The sequence below is a fragment of the Trachinotus anak genome, unplaced genomic scaffold (genome assembly GCF_046630095.1).
Source record: "Trachinotus anak isolate AG129_WGS33_773 ecotype Australia unplaced genomic scaffold, CSIRO_AGI_Tana_v1 ptg000021l, whole genome shotgun sequence".
Classification (NCBI taxonomy): Eukaryota; Metazoa; Chordata; class Actinopteri; order Carangiformes; family Carangidae; genus Trachinotus; species Trachinotus anak.
The window spans coordinates 2,045,905-2,061,347 of record NW_027273872.1 but is presented as its reverse complement, the minus strand read 5'-3'; the positions used below and the strand labels follow the sequence as shown (position 1 = coordinate 2,061,347).

Below are 15,443 nucleotides of genomic sequence, written 5' to 3'. Positions count from 1 at the left end.
AGTCAGCCATGAATATTTTAGTATGTATGCATGATATAGTGTATTATATTTGTGCATGTATTTAACATTCTGGGGATTTTTCTGTAACCGATGGACCCACCTGAGCTCTCATCCCCTGCGTCTGTATCACGGGGAACAGGGTAGAGCAGAGGCGTGACGAGGCCTTTGTGGGGATGCTGGTACCCCAACACCAAGTCCTCCAGTGTCCGGAAGCAGTTTACCTGCACCCCCTGTGTTGTCTGTGAGACACGCATACAACGGATGTCACTGAGTGTATGTACCGCATAAATCACATGATCACGTATGTGTGCCAACAGACTGTTATCTACTGCTTATCTACTTCCTTCATAATCTTCTTCTTTCTAGAACTTTTTTATGATAAAAATTCTCTGACAATTTTTTTCATAATACTCAATTTTTGTAAACTTAATGTCTGTATATCATTCATTATTTGTAGTAAATAAAATAACTGTCTAATTGTGACATGAAATTTCCATGTGGTTGTTAGTGGATGTTTCTGCACAGGAAGACCACCCATCCCCCCAAAAGAATTACTTGGCAGAACAAAGCAGAAGTATTTATTTGCATGACAGAGAAAAAAGCACATACAGATGATTTGCTGTGATAAAAGAAGCCCCGGGGGGATTTAGAAATCCGTGCCCTACACCCCACAGGACATGTGACATCACTGACAGCTACTTCCTGACTACAGCAGCAGTTGGCTGTCATGCTTCACTGTGGTCCAACTTTCCCACTCAGGCTAAAAAAGCCCCCCCATAAAAACATGGCATGGAAGTTTTTGCATGCAAACGTTCACACATTCAAGCCACATGCACAAACAAGACTATCCTCAGACTTTCCACAAAAACCTGCACCGCTATACTACGCAGGTGCTGGGAATATACACTAGCACTCACATGCACAAAACCAACATGGTGCACATTAGACCACAATGAAGAACAAACTCTTTTCCTGTGTCCTTTTTTTAGTTTTTTTTTTTCATTTTGCGGTGAAGGAGATACCAATAATTTTTTGCCAGGACATCTTCAAATAGTACTTTTTTATACCACAGTTATCTCTTGAAAAGCAATTAAAAAGAAATTAAAAGGAATAAGAGAGAGTGAGAGACAAAATAGGCCCCAAAATATCTCCGTGGCCCTCTTGGAAAAACAAGAAGGCAAGCATGCGACTTGTGAGTTAGTGGAGCAAATCCAGTGAGGGAAAATACGTACTGGAGGTTTATACTGATGGCAGTGGAAAAACAACTAAAATAGCAACAGAGTTTAAGGTCTTCTTTTGAAAGCAGAGGATTTTTCCAAGTCAAAGGCTTGAAAACGACTGCCAGACAATTGTTATTAAACTCATTATTGGACTTTAATACGCAGACATGGTTTTAAAATAGGCCAAAGATGATATGCAGTTTAGTTTTTTCTCTCTTGCTTTCTCTCACCCACTGTGTGCATGTGTGGTTGTGTGGTTGCAAGCTTTGTACTCGTGTGTTTCTATGGTCTAATAATTAGGTTATTTGCTGACTAAATGGCCCCCTTCCTCTGAGTATCAAAAACAGACACATACCATCCCTGGCTTAAACCCGGCCACATCCAACAGACTCATTATGTCTAATACAAACACCCCCATACATACACATAACAAATAAGCACATCCATTGGTCAGTGACCTAGTGTGTGGGTTGAGTAGGAATCTCTGAGACATAAAAACAATTTCTCCTCTGTGCTGCTGAGCTCATGCTGCAAGCATGCAGCCACATGGCAGAGATGCCATTCAAACAACAAGGCTGCTGGAGTCGTAACAGGGCCTGTACAGAGATGAAACACAAACAGGTTCCTGTTCTCCTCACAACAGGCAATAACAAACCATTGTTTGATCCCTCTAACTTCATCTGACCGGCTGTGTTTCTCACTGCGTTTGCAGATTGTGCAAAGGTTTCAGACATCTATTGTGTTTCTCTTTGCTCTGGTCTTCTTTGTCAGGCTGAGGGTGATGAACACTCACCTGGACCGCCAGAAGGCCGTCTGCATCCGGAAGAATACGATAGGTGTGAACATGACATTGAAACCTTTGGAAACCAAAAAAAGCACTGTTATTAATGGCACTGCAAAAAATATTAAATATTAATAAATATTAAAAAGGAAAAATATACTTAAATCTATTGTTTCACTAATGACGTGGCTTGTTTTACTTATACAATGAAGACTTAGATCGTCTTCATCAGTCACTTCAGAGGAATTTCTTTCAGACAGCACATAAAAGCGAGAGGCAGTTTTAATCAGTCAGCTACTGTGTACTGCATGAACAAAAGGGAACCATGACAACATAATGACGAAGTACAAATCAGACGTGTGGAGAAATTTAAGACACTAAAAGAGGGAATGAGATATTGAGAAAAGAACGAAGGGAAAGAGGCAGCACTGCGAGCGGCCAGGCTCAGCTTTCAGGAATGTATCTGGCTGGGGCTGATGAGCAGTCAGCGTAGTGCGGTCACTGGAGCTCCCGCCCACTTTCAGGGGCCCCAGGGAAGAAAGTGGGGTAAGAGGGGAAACAGGGAGCCCTGAGCCAGGGTTTGACTGGCTGAGATGGACGGTGTTCGGACAGGACAGTCTGACTAGTCTAGAGAGGGTGTCTGAGGGAGGCTGGCCCCGGCTGTACGCAGTAGGCCATCAGAGCTCCTCTGCTGCCTGCTGGCAGATGACGGTGAAAGTGATGGATATGACAGGGTGAGTGAAGCTGTTGAATCAATTTACAGATGGGGACATTCTGCATGAATGTTGAGTTTGTGAATAGTTTCCAATCCTATATGCCAAAATCTAAAGTTTCACAAGATAAGATAATTAAGTGTGGTTTCACATAAAGTAGAGCTGCTTTCTGTTTCTTCTCAAACAGAGCAGCATTCACTAACCCAAGATGTCCTGAATGAATCATTCAGTCAATATTTTTGAAAGAGGTGGAACTCATAAAATGAGGCATATAAAGTAGCATTCAGTCTTGTGTATAAATCATTTGAGTCACATTCCCTTGCATTTTGGTTTTCTTTTAAGTTAGCACCACGAACAAAAGATGTACACCTGCATAAACATTCAAGTCCCAGCTCGGAGGTGCTCATCTGAGGTATAAAAGCTTCAAGTACCTCGTGTATGTTTGATTGTGACTGTAAGTGTGTGTGTGTGTGTGTGTGTGTGTGTGTGTGTGTGTGTGTACTCACAGCAGGCACAATGCATAGGCTCCTGGCACAGACTCGCTGTCTCTCACTAGGTAGCTGCCATCCCTCCCGGCCCGTGCCAACAAGTCCTCTGCGTGCACACGGCTGATGTCACGATGATACCATGCCGCCGTAGCCATGGTGATCAATGTTGAGAGATATGTTCACAAAATTCATCCACATGAGGTGATGACCTTGACATAACACAAGTCTAACACGAGTTTACTGTGTCAGAATTGCTCAGATGGCATGACGCTGACAGACTGTCACTCAGGTTGTCAGAGTGTGCTGAACGGTCTATTTAAGTGTTCAGAGCTTTCCCATGATCCTTTTCTGCTTGATGAAAGTGCCAAATAGACAACCCAACACCTTGTCTTCATCAGCTAGCATTTCCTGGGTCCCTATCGGTTCCTTGTGGGTCACACATCCTGTTCCATTATAGGAAGAAAGAAGAAGCATCCAGCTGATAGTGAGGTTAGTCCACTGTAGCAACAGCCTGCTCCAGAAGCTCCAGTCCACCTTTCTGATAATACCCTCCTGTACTGAGACCCTGTTTCAGTTTTTGCTTGTAATTTGCTGCACCCAGGTGGGTGTGTTGCTCCAACAAACACAGACCATCACAGCAGTGCGCGGGAGGGAGAGAGGTGGTAAAGGAAAAACAGCGAGAGGTGCTACAGAGTCTGAATGAAGCTGCCACCCCTGAGGCAATGATGGTGCTTCTAGCTTAACCACAAACACAAGCCCTCCTCTTGTCCCAAAACAAAAACCCCACATGCAAACAACAGGAAAAGAAGAACCAAGAAGGCAAAACAAACAAATCAAGCCGCACACACGGCACCCACACACGCACACAGCAGAGACAGAAACATACCAGATGGAACTCAGTCAGCACTAAAACCAGACAGGCATGCAACAGAAACCAGACTAATTCAAATGATTTCTCAGCTCTGTTGCCATATAAGGGAAAAGGAACACCCTCCAAAAAGTTCAGCTGATGACTGCAGTTGTCTTTGCTTCATCCAGGCCCAGATTCCATTCAGAGTGTGCCTGGTTGGACGTGGGCGAATCCGGGGGTCTCACTTTCATGCTGGATGTTTGTGTGCTGGCGTGTGTGCGTCTTGTCAGAAGAGTCCCGTCCGCACTGGCGTGGTCTGCAGTGGTTCTTCAGAGCGCTGTCAGAGCAGAGGGAGGGGAGCAGAGAGGCAGAGGACAACCCCCGTCAAAGCACAGGGCAGACAGAGGAAGTGACTCGACATTCCAGATGGCGGACATAGCCAGGAGAATTCTTGTGAGGGGCTCAACTTCACCACCAGTGTGTGAAACAGCAGACTGCTTCCTTTCTCTCTCTCTCTCTCTCTCTCTCTCTCTCTCTCTCTGTCTCTTCCCCTCTCTCTCTCTCTCTCCGCCTGTCTACTTTCTTCTTCCTCCCTCAGCCCCTGCCCCGTCTCTTTCTTCAAATTCCAAACACAAGACACAGCTTCTCTCTCACAGGTGAGCTGCCTGGCTAATCCTCAGCCTCTTTCTTGTTTTTATTTCATCATCTCTATCTTCAGGCATATTTGTTTTCTTCCACCTTTTCTTTCTTCTGTCCTAACCTTTTTCCCTTTTGTCACCCTCCCTAAACTTCCCTTCCTCTCTTGCTCACTCCTTCCCTCTCAGCAAAACGCAGCCTCCATATGGTTATGATCATCCCTAACTTTCTTATTTTTGCTTTCCTAGAAACATCGCCCATTATTCAGCCCTCCTACTTCCCTCCTTCTCTGTTCGTTGGAACATGTAACTCTGTGGAAAGCTGTTTGGTCCTATATTTGCTGTTCTGCCTTTCACTATTCCGCAGAAATGTGCCGACCACCAACCACAACACCCATAAAACAAACAGACACAAGTCCATCCCCAACTGATGACATATCTTCTTATCCCTCAATCTGTAATCTCTTATTCTTGCTATGTACAACATACAGTTGAAATATATGCAGTATCTTGAGGCTGTAGAGCAGAGCTTAGAGCTAAATGCTCATAGCAGTTTAATGAAAATGAGAACATGCTGATGGCACAGTGACCATCTTGTGTTACCTCGCTAACATTCACTGATTAGCACTGAACACAAGAACAATTGAGGCTGGTGGAATTGTTGTTTTGCAAGTATTTGGTCTTAAACCAAACATCACCATCTCTATAGAGTAATGTGTGCAATGCAAACACAGGGTGTGGTGAAGATATATTTTTGAGGGGGGCTGAAAACATTTAAACCACAAAACTCTCACCACCATCAGTAGGTACCAAAAATCACATTTGTCATTCTCAGAGAGCAATTTGTTTCTAATGCTGATTTGTTTGCTCTCTCGTCTGTTCCTCTTTCTAGTTCAACCAAATGCTGCTCATGGAAGCAATGAACTGGACAGATTACTGACACAGGCACTGGGACAACAAGATGCACTCCATTTCTAAGAACCACCTGCTCACTTTCACTTTCCATGCAGGCTGTCAGATCAGCTTTTGATTTTGAATATTTGAATAAACATCCTGTTTAATTTCAGTAAGATTTTCCTATATTCTCCAATCCTCCTGGAGCTGATGAAGAGCTGTTGTTTTGCTGATATTGAACAGCACATAATCAAGGCCATGCAGCAGGAAAGGACACGATTATATCAGCATGAGAGCCAAAATACAGTAATTAGTTAAATATGCAGATGATTGCTATTAAAAGTCTGGTCCACCTCCACCAGAGGACAAACTGACTCAACTGGATCTCAGGAATTTTACAAACTGAACACAAATGCCCTACATCTAATTATAATTGTAGAATTGTGTTTTTAAAAAGTACAACACAATCCCAAGTGCGCCATGTTATGAAAAAGAAATGGGTGGTGAATAAGTGCCCTGGCTGTGAGTGACCATGAGCTATCTTTCCAACTGATGGCAGTAAAAGCCCTTCAGTTACAGCTACACTTAACTTGAGGTGGTGAGTAGCAGCTGCTAAAAATACCCTGCAGAACATAACAGACAGAAAGCTGGCAGGTAGCACCCCTGTACCTGCCCAGCACTCAGTCTGACTTCATAGTTGTGTCTGAGTCTTTGTTTAAAGTGCATTCATAATTCAAATCACTAATAATAATTATAGTAGTGCATATCAACAAGTCATTGCTGAAGGTTGTACTGGAGGAAAAACCTCCTCTCACACAGCTCACCATCACTCATAAGGAAGCACTGATTTGCTCAGCATCTACACTGCATCACTACTTCAGTTTAGCAACACACTGAAGACTGTGTTGTTAAGAAGTGGTAATACCATGGTTCTATAATGCACTGAGACTACTCAGCAGTGTCTGTAAAGGGACAATGTTACCTGTCCACATATAGAACTTGCCTAAAATGGCACCGGATTAACTGTAAGGGGCTTATGTGAGTGTATGTAACCCTGCACAACCAAAACTGGAAAAAGAATGAGAGACAGTTCAGCATGAAAATAAGATTAGCTTAGTTTTTTTAGTGGCTTTATCCTGGATGGTATTATGTGGTACACAAAAATACAACACCATGTCCAAAAAATGCAGATCTGTGCACAGCAGCTATACCATAACAAATAGTGCATCACAATGATGTATCTGAAATGTCTGTCACTAGGTAAGACATCTGAACTGATTCAAATAATAAAAAATACAATGCACATTTGACTGAGTAATACGTTCATATTCTGATGACACATCTGTTGCTCTGATTCATGACCCACTGGCCCAGAGCTGAGCTGTGACTTGGTAAGTTCATTAGAGGAGTGAGTATGAAGGGAAGGGAAGTTACATCACCTTTCATTCATTCACTTCACACAGTTCATAAATTTCAACTGTTACACCGGTCTGTATCCCTAGAGGCCTGCAAATGAACGAATGAATACACAGTGAGTTTTGTTTTAGTACTGAGTTTGTCAGTTGATTTAACAAGACAACCCAACTGTGATTAAATTCCCATGAGGTGTAAAACTTTTAGATGGTGCTATTTCCCTTTGTCTACTTCAACCCAGATGTTTGTTTTTTTTTTTCTTTTTAGCCCAGTGAAGCGCATAAAGGCTGCATCTGAATGACTGTAGATGCTTATTAATAGAATAAACAGAGAACAGAAAAATAGAAGCACTCAGGTCATTTACTTTACATAAAACTGTGAGAAAAGCTTTTCCTTTATCTCTGTAACAAAGCTGCTTGAAAAGCATTTGCTACTGATTTTGAACAGAACAGGCGTGAAAAGGCCACACTCTGTATTATAATGTTATGACCTAGCAACACAGCTGAGAGCCTAAAGAGGACATAGCAAAATAGAAAAACCTTTAAAAAACATCTGCTTAAAGCTGTTGGATGTAAAGAACAGAAGAAATCTCAGGACCATTACAAATTCATACACATAGTTAAATATGTGTTTTTAAAGGGGCTGTTGGGATGTTTAGCTTCTTTTAAATGTCCTCCTCCGATGTGGGGTCACAGAAGTGTAGGACTTTCTAGGAAAAGCCTGAGCACTGTTAGTTTTCAGTCCAGGCAACAGTTTGTATCACCGTTTGCTACCCAAACTGTGGCTATGATTTTGTTGTTACATAAAAGCCTCATATTTCTCACAAAGGCGCCTCTGCCCCCACATCTCACCACGCCTTCAAAAATAACTGTTGTGCTTGAATTTCTTATACGATATAGTACAGCAGTATTAAACATCCTTATCTGTTCGGGATTTCACTGCACTGACATGAATATTTTGAGTTGAACATGTAAGTGTGAAGCCACAAGTTATATGCAGAGCACTAATGCAAAATGATTAGGAAAGCAGCTTAACTTTGTATGTGCCTGTGAAGTCCTGTCTGGGCAGCTTTAAAGAGATCTCAAACCCTGTCCCCATATGACAGTGTGATGGAGGCCAAAACCAACATCCAGAAATCTAATTCATTATCTTTGACTGCCAAGGTGTGACAATCCATCCGTAAAACCAATGATTGAGCACCCTCAATCAATTACACCTGGATAAGGAGGTGAGAAGATCCTCTACAGATCCATGAGACAGATTTACCTCTACAGCTGTGTCTCAGTTCAGAGGCAGTCACTGACAACGAATGTGAAAGACATGAAAGTCCAACTAAACCTGGTCAAAACTAAAGGATTCGGGTGGTCCTGGCAAAATGAACTGCCAGCCACTATTTTAATCTAGTGTAGTAAACCCCAGTCTATCCTTAAAGTAAATATGGAACAACAATCACTGTATACTTGATGTTATTAACTTTCTGAATAATCTTGGTCACAACCACAAGCTGTACAATTGACCATGGTAAATTTAGTTATCAAAGTGATAGCAGTGGCAAAGCCTTGTTGTGTGCACGGCAGCAAGTCAGCAGGGCAGTTAGATTTCTGTAAACCTGCCATGAGCGCAGATTGTTCAAAGCTTGGTAGAGGAGCCATCTGTCGTCCTAGCTACCATAACAACCAAAATCCAACTAATACCACTCTGCTCCTCTTTAAGCTGCAAGAAAGGAAGTCCTTGCACAGTCACACATAGTCTATTCATAAGACGACCTCACTGAGGTTCTAAAGGTAAAACTCACAGCACAGAAGTTAAATAAGCACTATTGAGTAGTATTTTATCATTGAGCCACTAAAAATAAAAAGTTTTTACATCCTGGATCCTGAGAATTCTTTCCTCTCCAGCTCTTCTAATGTTTTCCATTTGCTCTGCTGTTATTTATAACTTTTTTCAGACAGTAACTGCTTGTTATTTAGTCATAATGCTCAGTCTAAACACAGGTCGAACTAGAAGGGCACCCAGAGAGTGCACACCTCCACCAAAGCCAATGTCAAACAACATACACCAGACTTAAGAGAAAAAATACAAATTTATAGTAAATGATCCGGATCGGGTTTTTCCTGGCCCATGCCCCATCCCTCTACCAAGTTTGGTGCAAAGCAGTTTAGTACTTTTTTGTATTATCTTGCTGAAAAAAAAAACAGACAAGGGTGAAAACATAACCTCTTTGGCAGTAGTTGTATCATGCATTTGTTGGTGGATTTCAATCATGATTGTAATATCTTTGTTCCTATACGAGCTATAGGAAAATGTGTAGGACATCCTGTAGGGCATGTTCTGTAGAAAATCAAGTCATTAAACCAAAAATCAACAAAGACCAAGTGACAAACATTGATGAAGTCCACGACATGGTCTGTGTGTCGCCCTCTATATCTGTCCCACCCCTCAACACTCACACTGCCCATACATCGCTGAGCTTATTCTTTTGAAGTCACATACACAACATTATTTTTACACACACTGAGGACCAAAACAGTAGTGTTCTAATGAATTAATCAGATTTGCTCTAAAACAGCCGTCTTTGAGAAGCTGTATAAGCTGAAGGGAGGGCTCCAAGGTTGGGAGGTCACAGTATAAAAGCAAACAGGAGGCAGTGATTGGCACTCGCACACACTACAACTCTGTCAACAGTGACGGATTACAGAAGACAGCGGAGCAGGCTCAGTGACAGGACTGAGGGCACGGTACGTGAGCTGTTTCTCTTGCTGACCAACAGCAAATAAGAAATAGATGGAGATAGTGGGGATAATAACTCAAGATGATGGTATTACATTTACATTGCAGAGAAAATTTATCAGTGCTATTACTTCACAGGAACATGTGTTGCAACCACTAAATTTATCTGACAGGAACAACATGTGTAAGATTATAAGGGAAATGTTTTGATTATTTTATATAAATCGATTTTAAAATCAGAAAGATATTTTTTTACCAGGAAATTACTTAGTAATTAGTATTGTCTGATGCCAAAGAACTTCAACAGTGATCATTATGACTGAAACGTTCCTGGATTGGTAAATCATGTAGAACAATAATAATGCATTCTCTTAGAACCTTTTCCTCTTCAAAAATGTGCATAGATTTATCATTGTGATGTTTTGATAACTCTGTTTAATTATTTTTTCATTTGCAGACTGGATCTATAATTTTGCCATCAACATGTCAAAGTGAGTACAGGATTTTGTCTAATCCACTATATTCACAAACTATCCTTACAGTAACTGTTTCAGTTTAAAGGTTAAAATCATTCCAGTTGTCTAAGGCATTAAAATGTCACAAAAGACAGCTGAATATACCCATCACTGAATGCTATTTAACACCACAGTAACAGTGATATTTCATGCTGTCTCACAATTAACAGTTCTTCTATTTGTGCCAGTATCAAATATTTATGATCCTTAAATGATTTTGCCACAATATGCACATTTAAGATACTAATCTGACATTGTTTTTTATTAAACTGTTTTCTTAATATACCTGATTCATTTGATGAAAACAAGAGTGGCTCAGGATCCACGCAGAGATCAAAAGGATAATTCCTTTACAAGAAACAAGTAGAGTAGCTTAGCTCTAACAATTTAACATCTTGGCAGAGGCACGCAGAGTCGCAGTGACGCCTCAAACGCTTGGATCTTCCAGGACATGGATAAATCCTGATTAAGATGGATTGTGTGGATTTGATCTTGGAAGATAGGTTTACAAGACAAAAGTTTTAACAAGATTAGAGGCAAACACCATCAAGGAGTACTTGTTAAGGATTGCAAGGTTATGAAATATTTGGATTTTTAAGAAAAACATATTTACAAAGACACATTCCACATGCAGTATGATGACTCTACTCCCTGCAGCAACACACGGTTGGATGACTTTGAGAGTTTTGCAAAAATATACTGTTACTATTTTTCTTAAACTCATGTTGAATGTATTGAATTTATGAGCAATAGCTTAATATGGAGCAAAACTGGAGAATTTTAAATTGTATATCAGGTCACTAACTATGATGTACAAATTCACCAAATCACAGTTATGTCATATGTCCAGATTAGACACTTGTACCAGCAGGTGCTTTTCCATCCTAAACACTAATCCATCCTCACAGCTATGGAGTGGTGGGTGGGGTTGAGTGGGGGTGAGGGGGTGGGGCGGGGTATCCTATAATCAGACATCCGTGGTAGGTTGAATGTGTATAAAATCATGGCATAAGACCACTTCAGGAACTGTATTACTGTAATGCAGTAAAGCAAAATGAATGACATCATCGGTGGACATTTGGACATTTGTGTTTGTGAATGTAAAGGTGTTAAAAAAAAAAAAAAGTGTGAAATTATAGTCTGATTCATTATATTTTCCTTTTTTCTCTCCTTCTCTTTCTCTCAGGGTGTTTAAGAAGACCAGCGGCAATGGACATGTAAGTGGCCTCTATAATATAGTCATTACAGGGCAACCCTTGGGCCTAAGGAGGAGTGCAGTTCGTATGTAGCTCTTCCAACTCCCAGAAATAACTTCTAAACTCTTGTAACCTTGGCGGAGGAGTGACTGTTTTCCTCTCTGCTTTTCTCTCAGATTGCCCTGTACTTGGGGAAGCGAGACTTTGTGGACCATGTGGATTCAGTGGAAGTGGTTGGTGTGTGGCACAATGTCTGCTTTGCATCCTAACATATGTACATATATGTGTGTCTCTGTGAAATCTAACACCGTTGATTCCTTGCTCATTTACAGAAGGGGTAATCAAAGTGGACCCTTCTGGTCTTAACGGCAGAAAAGGTATCTCTCTTGCTGTCAATGATGGAACTTATAAGCCCTGACTTTACCCACCACAGATTAATGTGCAACACTATATCATTTTCCATTGCAGTTTTTGTCTACCTTGCTTGTGCCTTCCGCTATGGAAGCGAAGACTTGGATGTCATTGGGCTGTCCTTCAGGAGAGACATCTGGATACAGCGCGTTCAGGTGTACCCACCTACAGATGGAAACACAACCAAATCACCATTGCTGGAATCCCTCCTGAAGAAAGTTGGAGAGCAAGGATGTCCCTTTTCCTTCCAGGTGAGGAAGCATATACTCACTCTTTGCATATCAAATCACTCCTGTGTTCCAGTGATCAACAACAGATCATTACTTCACCTTTACTTTCAGATTTTTATCTTAAATATTTATTCCTCAACGTGCCTTGTCTCTGCTTGTTTCAGATGCCAACAAATCTCCCATGCTCAGTCGGCTTACAGCCTGGGCCAAATGATGCTGGCAAGGTACGAGTACAGTCCATCCACTTATTATTTATTTTCTTTTACTTTCATACACTATGTTACATATTTGACAGATCATTTATTCGGGTCTTTCTGTTGTAGGCCTGTGGCGTGGACTTTGAGGTTAAAGGATACATTGCCGACTTACCTAACAATGCAGATGAAGTCATTGACAAGAAGTATGTATTCCCACTGTCAAAACATAATGTCAGCCCAATTCTGGCAACCTTGTATTGCATCCTTAAACTGTAGCAGAACACAGAGGGCTATCCCTGATCTTAGCTTCTCTTTTTTTCTGGTCTTAGGGACACTTGCCGTCTGATGATTCGTAAAATACAATTTGCACCAGCTAACAACAAACCCGGACCCAAGGCTGACATAGACAAGCAGTTCATGATGACTGACAAACCAATTCACTTGGAGGCCTCCCTTGAAAAAGAGGTACATTCAAGTATAGTTTTTTTGGCATTACATGAATTGTGTAATGATTGTTAAATTATTCCAAACAAAAAACCTTCTTATTTTTAGATTTATTACCATGGAGATCCAATCACTGTCAAAGTAAAAGTCAACAACCAAACCAATAAGGTCGTGAAGAAAATCAAAGTCTCAGGTGAGTAGCAAGAAAGAATTCAAACTTAACTGGAGTCACAGCTTTGGTGAATTGTGTTTGTGTAGGTCAGAACAGAAGAAAGATAGAAACAAATATGAGTGAGGGTTCAAGTGTGTGTATATGTATATGTGATGTGCTTTTTTCTCTTTAGTTGAGCAGCTAACAAATGTGGTCCTCTACTCATCTGACACTTACACCAAGCCAGTCTGCACCGAGGAGTTTGGGTGAGGATTTCATTGTATCAAATGAGGTTATTAGCAGGATTGAGGTCATTTCAGTTTCAATTTAATTAATTTAGGAAAATCCTTTCCATTAAAAAAATATCCTCACATCCAAATATCCCTAAAGTGCATCCATTATGATTACTTATTATTATATAATTATATTTGTCTTTGTTATGTTTTATTTTAGAGTATGGTTTAAGGAAAATAAGGTCTGTTAAGTTAAACACGTATTTTTTTAGTTATTTATGGGTTTCACTGCTGTACACAGGGAGACAATAAACGCCAACTCTACATTCGAGAAGTCCTTCCAAATAACCCCCCTGCTGTCCAGCAACAAAGAGAAGCGGGGTCTTGCAGTGGATGGACGGCTAAAAGATGAGGACACCCACCTCGCATCCACTACCCTGTAAGCTACTTTAGGTCTCTCATCAAAGGGCTTACAGTGAGCCCAGGACAGGTTTTCATCCTCTTATTGAGTGGTGGTGATACAACTCTAGACTGTGTCATCCACTTATCATGTCTTAGACCAAATCCTCCAGCTCTGAAAGGTAAACTATTCCTGTCTCCTTCCAGGAGTCAAGGAGAAAAGGAGATGCTGGGAATCGTTGTCTCCTACAAAGTCAAGGTCAATCTAATTGTGTCCAGTGGAGGGTATGTTTTAACTCAATAGAAAATTCATAATACTTTTGGATTTTGTGTCAAATTGTGGAGACTAAGGATTTCTTTAATGTTTCTCTCTCACCAAAGCCTGCTGGGTGGCCTGACAGGAAGGTAAATACTGCTTTTACTTCATTTGTGGTTATGTGTTATTTAGGTGAACAATATACAAATTGCTATTCTATTTCTTTTCAATAACGAAATTATTTTTTTATTTTCAGCGATGTCATTCTGGAGCTTCCTCTGACTCTGATGTCCCCAAAACCCACAGGTCAGTGCAGTTTTTTGCATATAACTGCAATTTTAAATGCCTCCAGAGACATTTTTCAGTTTTCTGTAATTGATCTGATCAAAATGTTTAATGTCGTCTCCTCTCTCTTTATCCATCTATCGGATGCCATTGCTGTCTACTGAGCAGAAGTGTGAGTATAACACAGTCTCTATGAAAGGACATGTATTCGCTTGTGGCTGTGATGTCTGTGACATGCTGCTGATATTTTTCTCCTGTGTGTTTGTGTGTTTTATGAACCACAGCACATTGGATTAAAGGCCTCTTAGTTCAGGTGAGGTCACCTCAGATTCGGCACGTTTTATTGTGTTCACTTCTTCAAGGGCTACAACAGATATCCTTTCAATTAAATAAATACCTATATATACTTATACCTATACCTTTCTATTAAATTAAATCTAGTTCATGAGAAATATCAACAATACAATCAAACGACTGTTTCATTTGTAAGACATTTGTAAGCATTTGCATAATAAAGGTTATGGGGGTCTTCTGAAAGGACCATAGATGTGATGGCCCTTGAACAAGTGTACCTTTTCACCTGTTGCTCCACCTCCAAGATGGTTTTTTGTAAGAATCTCCACTAGGTACTAATATCAGCACATATGCTGAATGATAGCTATTACTATATATGCATTAGATATATAGCCCACATTATTAATATGCAAAAGGGGTCGTGTGCACTATATTACAAAAATTCAGCGTCATATTACCTGTTTTACCCCTGGTTGTATGTAAAATTAGATGAAACACATTACAGGAGTTACCTTGGTGTAATGTTGGAGTCACACCATCAGTTGTTTCATGCCAACAGGGCAGACATCACAGTTGAGTCCATGGAAGGATGAAACGACCAGCGAAGGAAAATCACCTCTCTGACAGAGAACACAGAACACGAAGGAACTCAACAACAATGAAGAGAACACAGAACACAAAGGAACTCAATAACAATGAAGAGAAGCAAGACACATCATTGAGTTTCTACAACATTCTTATTTCCCTTGCACATTTACATTTTTATTAGGCATCAATGTGAGAGCTGCAAAGGGGTCTAAACTCTGTGTAACTTTTCTCTGAATGCCATTATAGCATTATATAGACATAAAACTTTATTATATATTTTTCTTCATCAGAGGAAATGTCCCATAGCATAGACAGTAGAATTTTCTTTCCATGTGTTATGAATATGGAAGATGCAGTGCTTCATTTACTCTGAATGTTTATTGCCATATCATTAGAGCTATGAGATATCATGATGATTATGATTATGTGCAGCTGTGGATGAATATTCCCAAAATACTCCTACTTGTGTCACTCTTTATAGACAGGAGAGGGAAATAAACACATTTCTCCAGCTACTCTC

General features: G+C 40.6%; 2 protein-coding genes across 3 annotated transcripts in view; one reads left to right on the top strand and one right to left on the bottom strand.

The window, feature by feature from the left end:
* The window catches only part of inppl1b (inositol polyphosphate phosphatase-like 1b), a 29,447-nt gene that overhangs the window by 12,051 nt on the left and 1,953 nt on the right, over nucleotides 1-15,443 (bottom strand). Inside the window, exons 2-6 of the mRNA XM_071458428.1 lie at nucleotides 14,848-14,955; nucleotides 11,915-12,011; nucleotides 3,221-3,645; nucleotides 2,014-2,077; nucleotides 101-239 (exon numbers count right to left, since the gene is read on the bottom strand). Coding sequence (XP_071314529.1) covers nucleotides 101-239; nucleotides 2,014-2,077; nucleotides 3,221-3,357 — 340 coding nt within the window. The 5' untranslated portion in view covers nucleotides 3,358-3,645; nucleotides 11,915-12,011; nucleotides 14,848-14,955. The remainder of the gene's footprint in view (nucleotides 1-100; nucleotides 240-2,013; nucleotides 2,078-3,220; nucleotides 3,646-11,914; nucleotides 12,012-14,847; nucleotides 14,956-15,443) is intronic.
* On the top strand, nucleotides 9,627-15,438 carry arr3b (arrestin 3b, retinal (X-arrestin)). Of its 2 annotated transcripts, none has more exons than XM_071458430.1 (17): nucleotides 9,627-9,732; nucleotides 10,182-10,215; nucleotides 11,426-11,456; nucleotides 11,612-11,672; nucleotides 11,768-11,812; nucleotides 11,904-12,097; nucleotides 12,241-12,300; nucleotides 12,400-12,476; nucleotides 12,603-12,738; nucleotides 12,826-12,910; nucleotides 13,062-13,134; nucleotides 13,403-13,540; nucleotides 13,708-13,785; nucleotides 13,882-13,905; nucleotides 14,013-14,066; nucleotides 14,895-14,955; nucleotides 14,993-15,438. In XM_071458430.1, the coding sequence occupies exons 2-16, from the start codon at nucleotides 10,208-10,210 to the stop codon at nucleotides 14,926-14,928; spliced, it is 1,098 nt and encodes a 365-aa protein (XP_071314531.1). In that variant the 5' UTR covers nucleotides 9,627-9,732; nucleotides 10,182-10,207; the 3' UTR covers nucleotides 14,929-14,955; nucleotides 14,993-15,438. The 2 variants fall into 2 exon arrangements, with proteins under 2 accessions (XP_071314531.1, XP_071314532.1); XM_071458431.1 differs by adding an exon at nucleotides 14,326-14,354 and having other exon boundaries at nucleotides 9,631-9,732; nucleotides 14,895-15,438.

Bases quoted from the DNA above. Each gene is read 5' to 3' on its own strand.
- arr3b (XM_071458430.1), top strand. The intron at 11,457-11,611 runs GTAAGTGGCCTC...CTTTTCTCTCAG, and splicing joins AGACCAGCGGCAATGGACAT to ATTGCCCTGTACTTGGGGAA. The intron at 13,541-13,707 runs GTAAGCTACTTT...GTCTCCTTCCAG, and splicing joins CACCTCGCATCCACTACCCT to GAGTCAAGGAGAAAAGGAGA.